The 15,745-nt window shown below is 41.5% G+C and overlaps 1 protein-coding gene across 2 annotated transcripts in view; it reads left to right on the top strand.

The window, feature by feature from the left end:
- Positions 1-15,019, top strand: part of COL4A4 (collagen type IV alpha 4 chain) — a 69,144-nt gene extending 54,125 nt beyond the window's left edge. Inside the window, exons 34-48 of one of the 2 annotated variants that reach the window (XM_033150282.1) lie at positions 227-290; positions 1,114-1,188; positions 2,361-2,468; positions 2,865-2,972; positions 3,487-3,558; positions 4,405-4,533; positions 5,284-5,391; positions 6,145-6,300; positions 6,383-6,481; positions 8,136-8,144; positions 9,323-9,457; positions 10,270-10,386; positions 11,031-11,219; positions 12,275-12,561; positions 13,655-15,019. In XM_033150282.1, the coding sequence (XP_033006173.1) occupies positions 227-290; positions 1,114-1,188; positions 2,361-2,468; positions 2,865-2,972; positions 3,487-3,558; positions 4,405-4,533; positions 5,284-5,391; positions 6,145-6,300; positions 6,383-6,481; positions 8,136-8,144; positions 9,323-9,457; positions 10,270-10,386; positions 11,031-11,219; positions 12,275-12,561; positions 13,655-13,918 (1,920 nt within the window). In that variant the 3' untranslated portion in view covers positions 13,919-15,019. The remainder of the gene's footprint in view (positions 1-226; positions 291-1,113; positions 1,189-2,360; positions 2,469-2,864; positions 2,973-3,486; positions 3,559-4,404; positions 4,534-5,283; positions 5,392-6,144; positions 6,301-6,382; positions 6,482-8,135; positions 8,145-9,322; positions 9,458-10,269; positions 10,387-11,030; positions 11,220-12,274; positions 12,562-13,654) is intronic. The other variant, XM_033150281.1, reaches the window with a different exon arrangement.
- Positions 15,020-15,745: the final 726 nt, after the last annotated feature.

The following is a 15,745-nucleotide window of genomic DNA, read 5'->3' as shown; positions in this document are numbered from 1 at the left end:
AGAAAGGAGAAGGCAGGGATCCAGAGGAAGGCTGAAGCAATTTCTATTTTACTGTATATACATTCTTGCTAATTACACACAAACTCTTTCTTTCAGTTCTTCGTATTATAAAAGATCAGAATTTGATATAGAAAACAAGACCCTCATTTATTTTTAATTTGCAGAGACAAGTGCTGTAAATTTTACATATAATTGATGGGCATTCTTCTTTTGATAAAATAATTAGGGTGCACAGGGATTGCCAGGGATTCCAGGAAGTTCAGGACTTGATGGTGCAAAAGGATCTAAAGGTAATGCTGCAATGGTAATACATCTACGTGTGACAGTTACTGTTCAGATTTCTGCCGATGCATTAGGAAAAATGAATACAGTGGAACCTCGGTTTTCGAGCATCTCAGAAGCTGAACGATTCGGAACCCGAACACCAAAAACCCAGAAGTGAATGCCTTGGAAATTGAAAGGGGTGCATTTCTCCATTTTCTCAATGGAATTTGCCAACCGCCCATTGCGCCTCGGTTGTCGAACGTTTCGGAAGTCAAACAGTCTTCCGGAACGAATTACGTTTGACAACCGAGGTACCACTGTATACAAATAGACATAATTTCTGGTAACAAAATACTATCATGCTGGCTATATACATTGATTAAAGATTTGAGAGATCATGCTGAAGGGAAAAGGCTAGTGCCATACTAGTTTTTATATAGCGTTACATGATTTGGAGAGCACAACAAAATGAGTATTGTAAAATGTTATTGCAAACTTTCAGGATGATAATTAGTTGAACATCACAAAGTGATTGAATCAGAAATATGAAGATTCATTTTGTGAACTAGTGCCCCTGCCTAATAAGTAAGCAGGTAAAGCACCTTTCTCTGTTTGTATTGACACTGTCAACACCAATATCCACATTTGTTCTGCTGCTGTAGTTGCACATTTTAGGCTCTTTTTTGTAAGAGTATCATTGACCGTAATCCTGAAACCATTTGACATATATTAAGATCCCTTGAAAGATTCTCTACTGGCAAACAAAGGGAATTTATTTTTTTAAAGAAATAACTACAGGTTGTTTAAAGGTTTCAGAAGCTACTTATACACGAGATGCTACTTTTGCAGGTAACAGAGGTGACCCAGCTGTCTCTTATGGCCAGCCTGGTAAGAAAGGTCCTGCAGGCGATCGAGGATTGCCAGGTGATGATTCTTTTGGTCATTTGGTTATCAATGGGCAAGTTATCTAACTAGTGTATATCTTCTTGTGTATTTCCATATTTTCACTAATTTGAGTCAGACATTTATGGCTTCATGATTTGAAGCAATGATTTAATTCCAATCCATACTTTATGCTACAGACACATTTTTCATGTGCTCCCTGCATGTCTCCAGCTGATCACCATGAAGTGAAATGCTATGTTGGGCACATGCACTCACATTTGTAGCACGTTTATAAAGCTGCAGCTCCCATCACACTTCAGTGTTCACCATGGCAAATATCAGCATGCATATGAAACTGGTGTGTAGAATGGCAGTCCTAGGGGCTATGCTAGTAGCAAGAACAAAAATTTGCCATCCTCCAACCTTTTTTAGATAGATCTCCTCCTTTGTTCATAGAGTGGGGAATTGAAAGAAACACTTTAAACAGCTTTAAATTTGACAAGAGAAACTGAAAAGCAATTCTACTTTTTTTTTAGATGTTTTGGGTCACAACTAGCATCAGTTGATACTCTGGGCCAACACTGAGAGAAGCCTATGGCCCCAGTCCATTGTAGTGTCTGCCTGCAATGGTATGCTAGAATCCTTAGACACTGTGGAGGAATGGAGGTGGCTATGGCTGAAGTCACCCAGTTGAGTACCCTGAGGCAGGAGTTGCAGTTCTTTTCGACACAGCTTCTTGTCCTTGTTTCCACTGACTGCCTATGCCACCTGGTAGGCTCAGCAGGGGATGACAATAAGATGGCTAGGGCCATTTCAAACCTTGTGCTAGCCTTGGATATTCAGTTACGCTGCTGTTACTTTGGGACTCTTGTTGCCTACCTTTGTGTCAGTCATTGCCTTCATCTGCTCAATCTTTATAAATGCAAATTAGCAGATGTTGTGAGATACTGTAGGTTTTCAGTACAGTTTCATCCACACCAAATAGTGGGTGAATGGTGGCGTGAGATGCCTTCACTCCATTACATCCTGCTCTATTCCGCTCATGGAAGGAAGCTGCAGAAGACAATATACTAATGTGTTTCCGAAAAGCTAATACACTTTGCTTGAGCAGTCACACATGCTTGTGTATGCATGGAATTTACGATTTTAAAAAAGTTTCACTAAAAATGTATTACAGTAAGAGTTACTTTGTTTGTATGGTTTGGTTTAAGGACTTGATGGATTACCAGGAGACCAAGGAATCACAGGTGTTCAAGGGAGACCAGGAAGACAGGGACCCAAAGGTCTAACTGGATACTCAGGAACACCTGGCTTCCCAGGTGAGGTGGAAGTGAAAGAAAAATTAATGAGCTTATTAATGGGCCATAATGACATCAGTGGAAAAGGAAACATCAACATGCAATCAAACCAGAAAATATATGAAAGTCAAGATGGGATTGTGCCCATGATCATCCTAACCCCTGTGGGGAAAAGTCCAACAAGCTTTCCTTGCTGAATGGGAAGGTCCATGCTGTATTTCTTTTAAACTCATCTTGCTGTTTTGTAATTATTTACTTTTACTATATTTTGTACATCAACTTGGGGCATACAGGAGAGGGAATTAACAATACAGTAATGTCATTTCTAGCAACCAGCATAATCAATAATATATACTGAATATTATGGAGAAAATGTAAGTGTTGTTTAATTATGAGGATTGTGTCTTCAACCCGCAGGTATCCAAGGAGCTGCAGGCATTCCAGGAGCACCAGGTGAACAAGGTAATCCTGGTCTTTTGGGAGCTCCAGGTTTTCGAGGATTACCTGGCAGTCCTGGGAGAAAAGGTAACTATTGTGAAAAACATGTGGCAGTGAATGTAATGATGTGGACTAAAGGTGATAACATAAATTATATATTACTCTGTGCTTTGAAGGAACGCAGAAGTGGAGAAGCGCAGGCCAGGGAGCACATATCATCAGCTCCTAAAATGACTATTGGTGGCCTGAAAAAAACTGTTGAGTTAGCTGCTCCTCTACCCTCCTTGGGACTAAGTTTTTCAAGTGTGCCCTGAGGGAAGGCAGAAACACAGAAGCCTAAGCCAGGGAGCTCATGCCAACAGCTCCTGAAGGGACTATTAAATCTGCCTCAGAGAACTCTGTTTTGTACACTCTTCTTTCTTCTCCAGCATAGATGCTGACAAAGATAACCCCTTGCACAGCCATTAACCTAAAGGGGGGAAGCTCCCACTGGTGCTTTCCTTCTCAGGCTAATTGCAGAGCAGGGGGTGTACACAACCTTGTTGGAATTGCATCATATTGTCCCCTCCATTCTTTTTCTCTGTCTTGCAATATTTCAAAGGCCTTTCGGGACCGCCTGGATTAAATGGCCTGAATGGACTACAGGGTCAAAAGGGCTTGCCAGGATCTCCAGGTAAATAATGAAACTACTATTATAAAATTATAATTTGAAAAAATAAATACGAATGGAATTACTAGTTAGAGGCTCAATCAAATATTAAGCCGCCAACTGGCATTAATTTTAATAAACAATAGATTTTAAATTTTATATGAGGTTTGGTTTCAGCTGACACTAGTTAATGCTAGCATGGTGAAAATCAGCCCGGGCTTTAAAAACAGTGTCGTGGAATTTCTATTGAGGGCAACAGCTATGGAGAATTGTCCTTTTGCAAACCAGGTTATCTCTAACATTTCAAACAGATATATGCCTGATAGGACCATACTCATATATTGGAACCCAAAGCCTAAAAGTATGTGCGAAAAGCACACATGCTGCAGTTGCAAATATTATCCTCCAGCAAAAGCCCCCATGCTTCATGGGGTATTGCTCTGAAGTGCTTACTGATCTTGAGCGGTCTTTTGGGGGGGGATAAAGGGGGCTGAGGCTGAAGGGGAAAGCTGAATATCCTGGGCAAGGCACCCCTATATAGTGACTTAGGGGCCATAGGGACCATAATTTCTCAAATTATTATTTTTTAAATCATTTTTATCGCATGTGTCCTCCAAAGGGCCATGCTCTCTTCTCAATCCCCACCCCACAAATTTATTCTCACTGCAACTCTTTGAGGCAGATTAGGCTATGAAAGAGCAACTGACTTGCCTCAGACCCACATGAACAAGCATGGACATTGAGAAAGAGTTGGCCAACCTTGGATAGCTTCACCTGGAAAGGAAGTGCTTGGGTGTCTACGTTATGCATATGTCTTTCAATTCATTATGAAGTTTCATTCTGTGTGCATTTACTATTCCCTTTATAAAGGTTTAAGTGAAATGGGGCCTGCAGGATGCATAGGAGAACCTGGGCCAAAAGGCAACAGAGGAGAACCTGGGCTACCAGGAATTTCCCGTCCGGGTCCCCCTGGAGATGCAGGACTATTAGGTCCTCCTGGTAAGAAGCAGTTTTCTCCATGGGAGGAAAGCAGCTAATCTATTACTACCCCATTGAAGAGCAGGATGTTGATGTTTGTTTCTTATTAAATGTCACGAACAACAGCCAATAGGTTTCTGGAACACTCATGTAAGCAGATTTCACAAATAATTAAAGCAAAGGAAATGCACTATGGGAAACATTTGTGTTATCTTAGATATATATGGTGCTGGAAAGAAAGAATGGTTCTGCCACACAAACAAACTATAGAATCCACACAACATAGAGTAAAATGCATTTGCAGTGAGGTTCCTATTGGTCAATACAAGTATTCAACATTTTGGTATCTCCTAAAATATAAAACAGGGACCCAGGTGGCGCTGTGGGTTAAACCACAGAGTCTAGGGCTTGCTGATCAGAAGGTCGGCAGTTCGAATCCCTGCCACGGGGTGAGCTCCCGTCGCTCGGTCCCAGCTCCTGCCCACCTAGCAGTTCAAAAGCACATCAAAGTGCAAGTAGATAAATAGGGACCGCTCCAGCGGGAAGGTAAACGGCGTTTCCGTGCGCTGCTCTGGTTCTCCAGAAGCTGCTTTGTCATGCTGGCCACATGACCCAGAAGCTGTCTGCGGACAAACGCCGGCTCCCTCATCCTGTAGAGCGAGATGAGTGCCACAACCCCAGAGTCTGACACGACTGGACCTGATGGTCAGGGACCCCTTTACCTTTGCCTTAAAATATAAAACAGCACAATAAAATCTCTTTTTCTTTCAGGCAAGCCAGGTGTTTCTGGGCCTGCCGGTCCTATGGGACAGCCTTCTGTAAATATACTTCCTGGGCCTCCAGGTGACCAAGGCCCTGCTGGATTAGATGGTGTTAGAGGTAGGACTGGCATAATAAAGCAGTTAAAGTAGAACACACCCTCCTATGTGCTAGACATGTAGCAGAAATGTTATTTTCCAATTGAGTTTGAGAGCAGGAGGGGGTCCTCCTTTTGGAGAAAGTAATCAAATAATTAACTCTGCTATGCCTTTATTCTGTAAACCACTTTGAAGGCCTTTGGCACTGAAGCAGACTTTTTTAAAAAAACAACATACAAATATTATATATAAACTGTTGGTTGTTCCTAAACCAAATATGAGAAATTGAAGATTCAGGTTGAAGGGCAAAACTACTGTAAGTGGTAAATAATGTTGAATGAATCTCCCAGGTTCACTTCTCAGGATCTCCCAAGTAGGACTGGGGGTGGTGGTGGACAACTTTGGAAGGATATTCTCAGTCAGTATAGCCAGGATGGTGCTGTCCAGATGTGCCCTACAACTCCCATCTTCCTTGATTATTGGCATGCTTTCTGGAGCTGATAGGAGCTGTAGTCCAACAACATCTGGAGGTCACCACATTCCCCACCCTACGTGGAAGTATTACCGAACTACAAGGGTCAGTAGTCATACTCTGTATGGCAACTTCCTGTGTTCTTATGATCCAACCAAAGGATACTGAATACTGTTCTGTCTTCCTATCCAAAGACCATAATCCCCACCCCCCAATTGTTAAGGAGACATGTGCACAAGCCTGCTTCGGCCCACTATCCTTGCTTAGTATGCTTATTCCAACAGTACTTAATTTTCATTCCAGGTCTCCCTGGCAAACCTGGTCCTCCAGGGAAGACTATTCTCATTAAAGGAGACCCAGGTGACTGTGGGGCTTTGGGGGCACCTGGGGTTCCTGGTCCTCCTGGCAAACCTGGACCTAAAGGTATCTCGGGAAATCAAGGAAGAGAAGGCTCAAAAGGTATGGCTTGAGATAATGAGTTTAGCATACAGCAGATCCAATAACAGAACTTTCTTAATTCATCTGAATTCTCATTGTTAAGGTCCAACAGGAAACCCTGGCCCACAGGGACCACCTGGTGCCCCTGGAGAGCCTGGAGATCAAGGTTTGCGAGGATCAACTGGTCGTATGGGTCCCAAAGGTAATACCTAACATTTTTTTATACCTTGCTGTATGAAGTAGCCATTCTGAATTCACATTTGGTCATGTTTGCAGCAGTCTTGCAATGGTCTACCCAGCTACATGTCTAGTGCAGGCTTCCTCAACCTCGGCCCTCCAGATCTTTTGAGACTACAATTCCTATCATCCCTGACCACTGGTCCTGCTAGCTAGGAATCATGGGAGTTGTAGGCCAAAAACATCTGGAGGGCTGAGGTTGAGGAAGCCTGGTCTAGTGCATTGCAGTAGGTTTTCTTAGTTGCAACCCACACATAAAGCAAATATCCTAGGCCAGAAGAATGGAGCAGATCCACACTGCAAATAGGATTAGGCAGCTAATACAGTGCATCCCAAGTCCTGCCTCCTGCTTTTTAAACCCGTCTCTACTTATACATATGACTGCTATGCCACATCTGGAAGAGGAGACTTTGCCAGTAGCATTGAAGTTCTACTCTGTACTTTCATAGCAACGTGGGTCACATTGTTCAATTGGCTGAGTACTGGTTCAGCAACACAGTCTGTCATGTAGCAGGTCTGCAGGTTAAATGCTATGCATATACATGAGGCCTTCACTCACCTGTTCAAATGCTGACTTAAGTGACAAATGAACACAGTTTATGAAAGAGTTTGATTTTTTAAATCTACCATTTAATTTTTTCAAATTAAGATCTAGGACCTATTGTATACAAAAGGAATGCCTGAAAAGGGTGCTGAAGAATAATACAGTAATAATACTTATAACTGTAATAATGCTTCCTGAATTGTAAGCTATTAACATTTGCTTGTTTTCCATTTACTTACATATTAATTTCTAGTAAAGGCAAGATAGATATTTAATGGTACTCTTTTCTTGAAAGAGTTGTTAGTCCAGCAGTGTTGCAATCAAGCTGAAAGGAAGATTGCAAAGTCAGAGGACAGTGAAAACGAAGGCTCATGGCAGCCTATAGAAAATGGCATTTCCCACCATTGGGCTGGTGCTTCCTACAGGGCTCAAAAGGCGGAGCACAGGACTTCTTTTTGGAGGAATCGCCTCCCGCCTCCCAGAGCAGCTCTGTCTGAATCAATAGGCAGAGCATTGGTCAGGCTCCTACAGTCTGACCAAATTAAGACCTTTTAAAAAAATACTTATTTTCCTTCACTGTTTCCTCTTTCGGTTCCTCTTTTCTCTCCTTGATCTCCACATTTTGGGGCATTGGGTGGGCTAGTTAGGGACCCTTTGGGTTTTCACTAGCTGGGAACGAGGATGACGCAGCCTAGTCCTTGCTAAAAAGTCTTAAGGAAGCTGAGCCAGGTGCTTTGGGGAGGATTTCATTGCCATCACTCCAGTGAGGGAAAACAAGCTGCTTCACACCACCTTTGGAGGAGATGGGTAGCCTTGGCCACCCATTTCCTTATCCTTCATGGAGGCATTTATCCATTTTTTATCATGTAGACAGTATTTTTTGAAGACATTCACTCACTGTAGAAAGATGCTCCCATGTTTTGTCACAATCATGTTAGGGGAAATGATAATGCCATGTGCAAAAGCTATCACTGTTCTCATTGCATTCTTGTTCTAAACCATCTGCACGGTGCTGGTCTCCCTCCTGCATGTGAAATGACTGTCACAAATTGATTCTCGGCATTCAATCCACCAGGTTGCAGAGGTAAGATTAGAGAAGGGTGAGTGCTTTGGTGTCGTCGTTTTTTAAGTGAAAAGGTTTTTCTGAGTGTCAATTTATTTTTCTTCATGCTAAGATCTTTGTTTTTTTGTTCAAATTGCTAATAACTGATCTGATCCACATCTTCTGAACTAATTTGCAGATTGGGAGGTACCGGTAGCTATCCTTCAGATTTAGCACTTTTGTGGTCTAATTCTCTGCTCAAAAAATCATCAAAATGTGTTCTAACATGTATACTTTAGATAATAATGTGCTTAGAAATACTTACTTAGGGAAGAAAAAATATTTTTAATACATATTTAAATGCAAATTTTCATGCAAAATAAGAAGCAGAAATGGAATGGATTTTTAAATGAACATGTGGAAGTGGGGCATGTGATCAGCCCTCTAAGCATGTTGTGATTTACTCTGCACTTCCGTGCCATAAAAGTCATGACCCTCTATTACTTCTCTGAAAATTCCCATGGCTGCATGCTGCTGCAGTGGAGCTCACAGACCAGTACTGGAAAATATACTGAATTTCCTGGGCAGTAAGATGGTGTTTTTAGGTGCCAGAGTGAAATTCTATATTACAATTCTGTACAGTGTTCCCTATCATCTATGTCCTGTGACATCCTGTGATATTTGAGCCCTTACATATTTTTTACTTTTCCTAACACTAGAGGAAAATGTGTGCAAATCGCTAGCACTGGAATGTATCATTCCTTTTTTTAAATAAAAAAAATAAAGTGAATATACATTTGCTTTTCCTCAAGTGGGACCCTCCTCTTGTAACAAAGTCATTCTCCAATAAAGTCTATATAACGCAAATGCTACTGCTGCAGCAAAAGCATAGTGTTATGTGGAAAGCCAATCACATTATACACTTGATCTCTCCCTCCTGTTTATTTATTTGTGTTAGGTCATTTATGCACTTGAACCTACAGCAATAACATAAAAGGGTGGTTTGTCAAACGCTTGGTACATACTGAAGTACATTGGGAGTCTATATAAATTCTCTGCCTACCAACCTTGTTTCTGGGTCCAACCTTTCTATTTAACAGTACAATCCCTTACATGCCTGCTCAGAAACAAGTTCCACTGAATTCAGTGTGACTCAATTCCAGGTAAGTGTGTATATGATTATGACCTAACTCCTGTTTTAAAGTCCTTTCATGTTTCAGGTGACCCAGGAGAACCTGGAAGTGTTGATTATTCCTTATGTCCCAAGATTCCAGGGCCTCCTGGTGTATTGGGCCCAAGAGGATCACCAGGTGCCGTGGGATTAAGAGGGCCAGCAGGCTTCCCTGGTCCCCCAGGTAAGTAATTCTGTGTGTCTGCAACATTTGTGGTAGGGAAGAGACAGAATCACAATGTATCATCCTTTCAGCTCACCTATCCTGGTGAAGTCTACACAACTCCATGTTGGCTTCAGTTTGGGTTGCATTCATGAAGAACATCAACCTCCTCTATTACATTTCCTATTCATTCTATTATTTAAGCACATATTTTTTATCTGATACCAATCGGATATCTTTACAAAAGAGACCACAACTTATCATAGCACTTTAAGAACGTAAGAGCCCTGCTGAATCAGTCTAAAGTTTCCCTGTTAAAATCCCTCCAAGTTGGTGATCATCACTACATTTGGGGATAATGAGTTCCGTGGTTTAACTATGCACTGTGTAAACATTTCAATAGGTTGTAGCAGAACAAACAAACAGTGGCAGCTCCTCCTCACAGCCACAAGTTCCCCATCCCTGTTTTAAACTAGTACATTCTTCTGATACAGTGACATGGCTTGGAAAGGAAGCTCAACTAATCCCCAAATCCCTCCACTTCACCTGATTTCCTCAACTATGGCAGCTGGATCCAGAGGGTCACAGGTTCCTCATCCCTGGTTTTAATAAAATGGCCAAGAATTCTAGAGCAAGGAGTGTGTGAAATATACAGTATTTTAAGGCTTTTTTTTTTTAAAGGAAAGGACTGTTTCGAATAATTCCAAGAAAGATGAAACTATTACTACTTCAGAGAAAACATGCATAACTGTTTAATGTTAGATTTGTGATCTATTAATACAATAACTAATTATAGTTGCAATTAGACATGAATGCACTGTATTATATTTCAGGAGAGAAAGGAGAAGAAGGGTTATTGGGTCAACAGGGTCAAGATGGCTTGCCTGGGCCACCAGGACCCCCTGGTGATGAAGGTAACATTGGAGAAAAAGGATACACAGGACTACAAGGTAAGTATTCTGCCACAAGCAGCATTTGCCATACTTCTGGGGAAAGTACTAGCTTTGCAAATGATTTCTTTTACTTTTTGCACTGGTTATAATGGCTCTTGGCCTAAACTGTTAATAAAACCTGCATTCAGCTGCTCAGCTGGTATTATATCATATCAAAGAATCTAACAGCCAAGTTATATGTTATGCTGAATGTGTAACATGTAGCTTTTATTTTCATCCCCCCTCTTTAATTACTTACAGGCACCGAAGTGGTTATGAACACAGAGCACAGGAGGCTTAGTTCATCCGTGCCCCAGCCATAATCGCAACAAGAATTGCTCCACCCAGTGTAGCAGCAAGCCTTAGAAAAATAGTTTCCATTGGCACCAGTGGGAATTCTTTCTAAGGCTCATAGTTTGTGGGGGGACAGCATTTGTGGTTAGGTAGGGGAGATAAGCCCCCTTTCCCTGTGTGTTGCATTTCCAGAAACAACTGCCTTCTCACAACACAGCTGTAATGTGACTTAAGATTTTGTTGCCTCCAACCTGAGGATTGGTTTTAAATTCAAAACCTGAGGCCCTAGGATCTTGCATGCTTCGATCAAGCCTGTTCTGAAGAATAGAAAAGCATCTTTTTAATATTCTCTACCTTTTCTCTGCAAGGTTTTCCAGGTGAAATTGGAATGCCAGGTCCACCAGGGCCTGACACAATAGCTGCCGGTGGGTTCCTGATTGTTGTTCATAGTCAATCAGATCAAGTGCCACTGTGCCCAGAGGGAATGCCAAGGTTGTGGACTGGATATAGCCTGCTGTATCTTGAAGGGCAGGAGAAGGCCCATAATCAAGATCTTGGTGAGGACTGCAATATCACTCCTTAAAGAAAGAAATTGCAGTGGTTTTCTGCACTTTTCATTGCAAATGGTTGCATATAACATTAAAATTTGGGGTGGTAGGTATTATCTTTTTGGTGCCAATATTTGAATTGGCCAACCTTTCATTGTCATATGTGCTATCTATAAAGCATGCTTAGAAATTGATGTGACCAGCTAGGGCCGTTCTTCGAGAGCCTTAGCGCAAGAGTCTCAACCTATGCTATTCAACCTGCGCTTCCCTGCAGAGGCTCTTCTTTCCCCATTCAAACCTTCATTATTTCTGCTGGATGCAAAACGCATCCTTGTTGTCTGTGGTAAACCTGGGAGGTTTAATTTTTGGTCTATTTGCAACAGATTTTTATATGCTTGAGCACACCTGCAAGTTACTATATATTTATTTGCTAATTTTAAGCATTACTTTAACAATGAAATGGACCAGGACATTAAAATCACGGTACAACATCAGCAGAAAAGACATTTGTTTTAAAACAAGCAAGTTCTGAAGGGAACTGGTCATTCAATCCCAAGGTGCTACAAGTTGAATTTTAGGAATTAAGCACAGCAGCAAATTTGCAGTCCTTTAATAATAGCTTTTGTACTCCGATTCAGACAAAGGTATTTTCCAGCAATATCTAGAGGTGCCAGGGATTTGAATCTGGGACTTTTTATGTTTAGTGTATGGTACTCTCACTCACCTTTCCCAATTTTGAAGGTAGTGAATTACATTTTAACACACACACACACACACACACAGAGAGAGAGAGAGAGAGAGAGAGAGAGAGAGAGCATGAGAACATGTGTTCTCCATAGCTAGCGTTTCTTGGACACAGGTGACAATGATTGCTGTTGAAATTTCCAGACACCTCCAGATACTGTAAACCCACCCAAAATCCTTAATACATCAATAATTTTCCTGGCTGCATAGTGCTGGTGTGGAATAAGGCTCAAGACTAACTTAAACTATTCTTTAATAATAACTTAAAGTGTTTTGGATTGGTAATTATATGTGTGCATGTCCCCCACCATCTTTTCTAGGTCTTGCTGGATCTTGTCTCCCTGTGTTCAGCACCATGCCCTTTGCCTATTGCAATGTTCATCAGGTCTGCTACTATGCAAGTCGAAATGATAAATCTTACTGGCTGTCTAGCGCAGCTCCTTTGCCCATGATGCCCCTCTCTGAAGAAGAAATACAACCTTACATTAGCAGGTGTGCTGTCTGTGAAGCTCCCGCCCAAGCTGTTGCAGTTCATAGTCAAGATCAATCCATTCCTCCCTGCCCATCAAACTGGGGAAGCCTATGGATAGGCTATTCATTTTTAATGGTAAGATTGAATATTACTTGGCTCTTCCATGGAACTATTTTGGATCTAACCATGCTAGCTAATAACTGAAACTGAGCCTGTAAATTGAATAAAATGAATGAGAACACACTTACCTGGGAGAAGGTTCAGCTGCACTTAGTGGGACATTCTTCTGAGTAGACATGCATAGGATTGAGCTGTCAGCAAGATCTGCAAAATGCTCAACTGATTTGTCATTTGTGGTTTTATGTTTGGTGTTATAAAATATAGCCATTCAGTAGAATTACTCCTGGAGGCTGAGACTGGCAGATCAATGAGCTCAAGTGTTTGGGTGTGTTGATCAGGTGTCTGTACTAAGTCTGGCATCACTAGGAACCACTTTGATATTTATGATATTTTAATGCAAATATTTCTATAAATAAAGCAAACTGTGGGCACAGGTAATTATGTATAGGAAGAAGATGCAGGTTATTTAGGTACTGTGTTCTTGAGCGCTGAAGAATTTCAAAGATCAAACACAAGACTTTGAATTGAGTCCAGAGTATCCTGCCAACCAACAATTAGATCCAAGTTCTAATTAAATGAAGATTGGTTTTGACATAAACCATAGGCCAAAATCAATTCTCTTTATCACCATTCACACCCCAAAATGAAAACTGCAAAAGCTATAGCAAAACCAGAAGCTATGTCATTATCTGTCTTTGTGCTATGTAAAACTGTTGTCTTTCTACTGAGAGGAAGGAGTTGCTTATCTTGTAACTCGTGTCATTTAAAATATTAAGAACGCTCGTTCAGTCAGAATTGGTGCAATGCAATGTAAGGGAATGCAGTGTGCACTCAAGCAAAAAACCACACCCACAGATACTTCACAAGAGGTAGAAAGGTGGCAGGAAAACAGTAACACTGTATGTGTGAGTATTCATTTTGCCTTATGAGAAATGCAAACTCTGTTGGACAGTACTATGATCTAAAAGAGATTTAGTTGTAAGAAAGTTATATTGTGTTCACTATGCAGTCTCATCCAGATGAGTCTCACTGAGTTCAGTGTGATTGGCTACTGAGTAAAACTGTACAGGGTGAGATAACTTCCACCTCTTTTGCCTGTTTCTTTCAGCACACTGGATCTGGTGACCAGGGAGGTGGACAGTCTCTCATGTCAACTGGAAGCTGCCTTGAGGACTTCAGATCAGCACCCTTCATTGAATGCCAGGGTCAGCGAGGGACATGCCAATTTTTTACCAATGAATTCAGCTTCTGGTTAAGTACTGTAAACCCAGAGATGCAGTTTACTTCAGTCCCTCACTCAGAGACTCTCAAAGATGAGCAACAACAACGCCGCAATGTAGGTAGATGCCAGGTCTGCATGAAATATGGCTAAAAGAAACCTGATCATTTACCAAAGTGAGAGGGGATGCCGTCAGTTGCATGTGGTGCTAATCTTATGTGAAACTGTGCACTGCCGTTCAAGCCTTTGGCCACGTCTGAAGAAGAACCATGGTACTGTAGTTCTTCCTCAAGTCCCACCCCCTGTGCAGCGACACTTTTAAGAGGCATTGTAGCTGTGCTAGCTAGAAATGTATGCAAAGCTTAATGTTTTTTATGAGACCCAAAGCATAAGTCCACTTGCAAAGACCAGCAGGATGGGAGGGCCAGTGTGGTGTGATGGTTAAGAGTGCTGGACTAGGACCTGGGAGAACAGGGTTCAAATCCACACTCAGCCATGAACCTCACTTGGTGATCTTAGGCTAGTCACCGTCTCTCAGCCTATCCTACCTCACAGAGCATTGTGAGGACAAAAGGGGAAGGGGAAGAACCACATGCGCCCGCTAGAACTCACTGGAGGAAAGATGGGGTGTAAATGTAGGAAAACATAAATAAATTAAAAACAAACCATCTCCTGAGTTCTTTTTTTGCTGCCATAGGGAATAGATAATCTATCACCCTCACGCATCTTTTTTTCCTGGAGCTTTTTACCCTTTATTTCCCTCTTGTCTCCTTAAACTGCAAGCCTGCAGGCAAGTCCAGTCTTATGTTTTTAATATTGTTTATACAACACCACAATGATCGAGACACTTTATTGGTCGTAAACTATTTTTATTAGGTCTGACCTAGCAGATTCACGGATGCAATTCATGTAAGCATGAAAAGCACGCCAGCACGCTTAAGCAAATTTCTGCCAGGAGGTTGTGACACTGCCACAAATAGACCCAAGTCATACTTACCATATTTTTCCATGTATAAGACTATATTTTTTCCCTAAATTTTTGAAGTTTAAAATAAGGGGTCGTCTTATACACAGATAGTGCATGGTGCATCTTCTTAATTTGAGGTAAAAAAAAGGGGGTCGTTTTATACATGGGGGTGTCTTACACATGCAAAAATATGGTACTTTCCCCATGTGGTTGCATCCTCAGGGCTCACCATTCAAATGCTTGTAAATCAGAGCAAAGAATGAGAATACATATGAAACATTTTCTCATATGGTGTTATCTCCATTTTTACAAGTCATGTGTGCATCATTTTCACTTGAGGAGTCTAATTAAATTATACTAACCCTACTGACAAGTCACACTTTTAGACATCTTTGTAACGCAGAGCTGGTCTGTCAATGAGCCTGATACCTGAAGCCTGCTCCCTGTAGAGCACGTCCTTGGGGATCCTGCCATCTTCTATTCTCTGGACATGACCAAGACAGTGTAGGTGTCACTTAGACAGGAGTGTGACCCTGCTGGGAATGTGAGCTTGGAAGAGCACATTGGTGAAGGGTTAAAATGGCTTAAAACCAAGCATTTTGGCCTGGACTGATAAGTGAACAGATTCTTAGCAACCACATATTTTGTGTTCTAACCAAGCACTGCTATGATTTTTATAGCACTATCCTATGCATGGCTATTCAGAAGTAAGTTCCTCTAAGTTCAACAGGACTTATTCTTAGGTAGATGTACATAGGAAATAACTCATAATGCAGTTACCTCCTGTAATGTAGAATGCTATCATAACCAAGCCCCATTAAAAACAGATTCCCCTATTCCCCCTCAAGTTCCAACTGGGAAGCAAGGTAAAGTGGACATTTACTGAACACTCTGCAATCCTTGGTGACAAGAGGCAACTGGCTTACCAGTGCCTGCTTTGCTGTTCTGATTTCCCACCCTTGGAGGTAACTAACTAAAGAATCCTCCTGTTAAGGTAGCTGATGAATGGGTAG

The sequence above is a fragment of the Lacerta agilis genome, chromosome 5, assembly GCF_009819535.1.
Source record: "Lacerta agilis isolate rLacAgi1 chromosome 5, rLacAgi1.pri, whole genome shotgun sequence".
Lineage (NCBI taxonomy): Eukaryota > Metazoa > Chordata > Lepidosauria > Squamata > Lacertidae > Lacerta > Lacerta agilis.
Note: the sequence above shows the minus strand (reverse complement) of the source record. Positions and strands in the feature narration are given on the sequence as shown.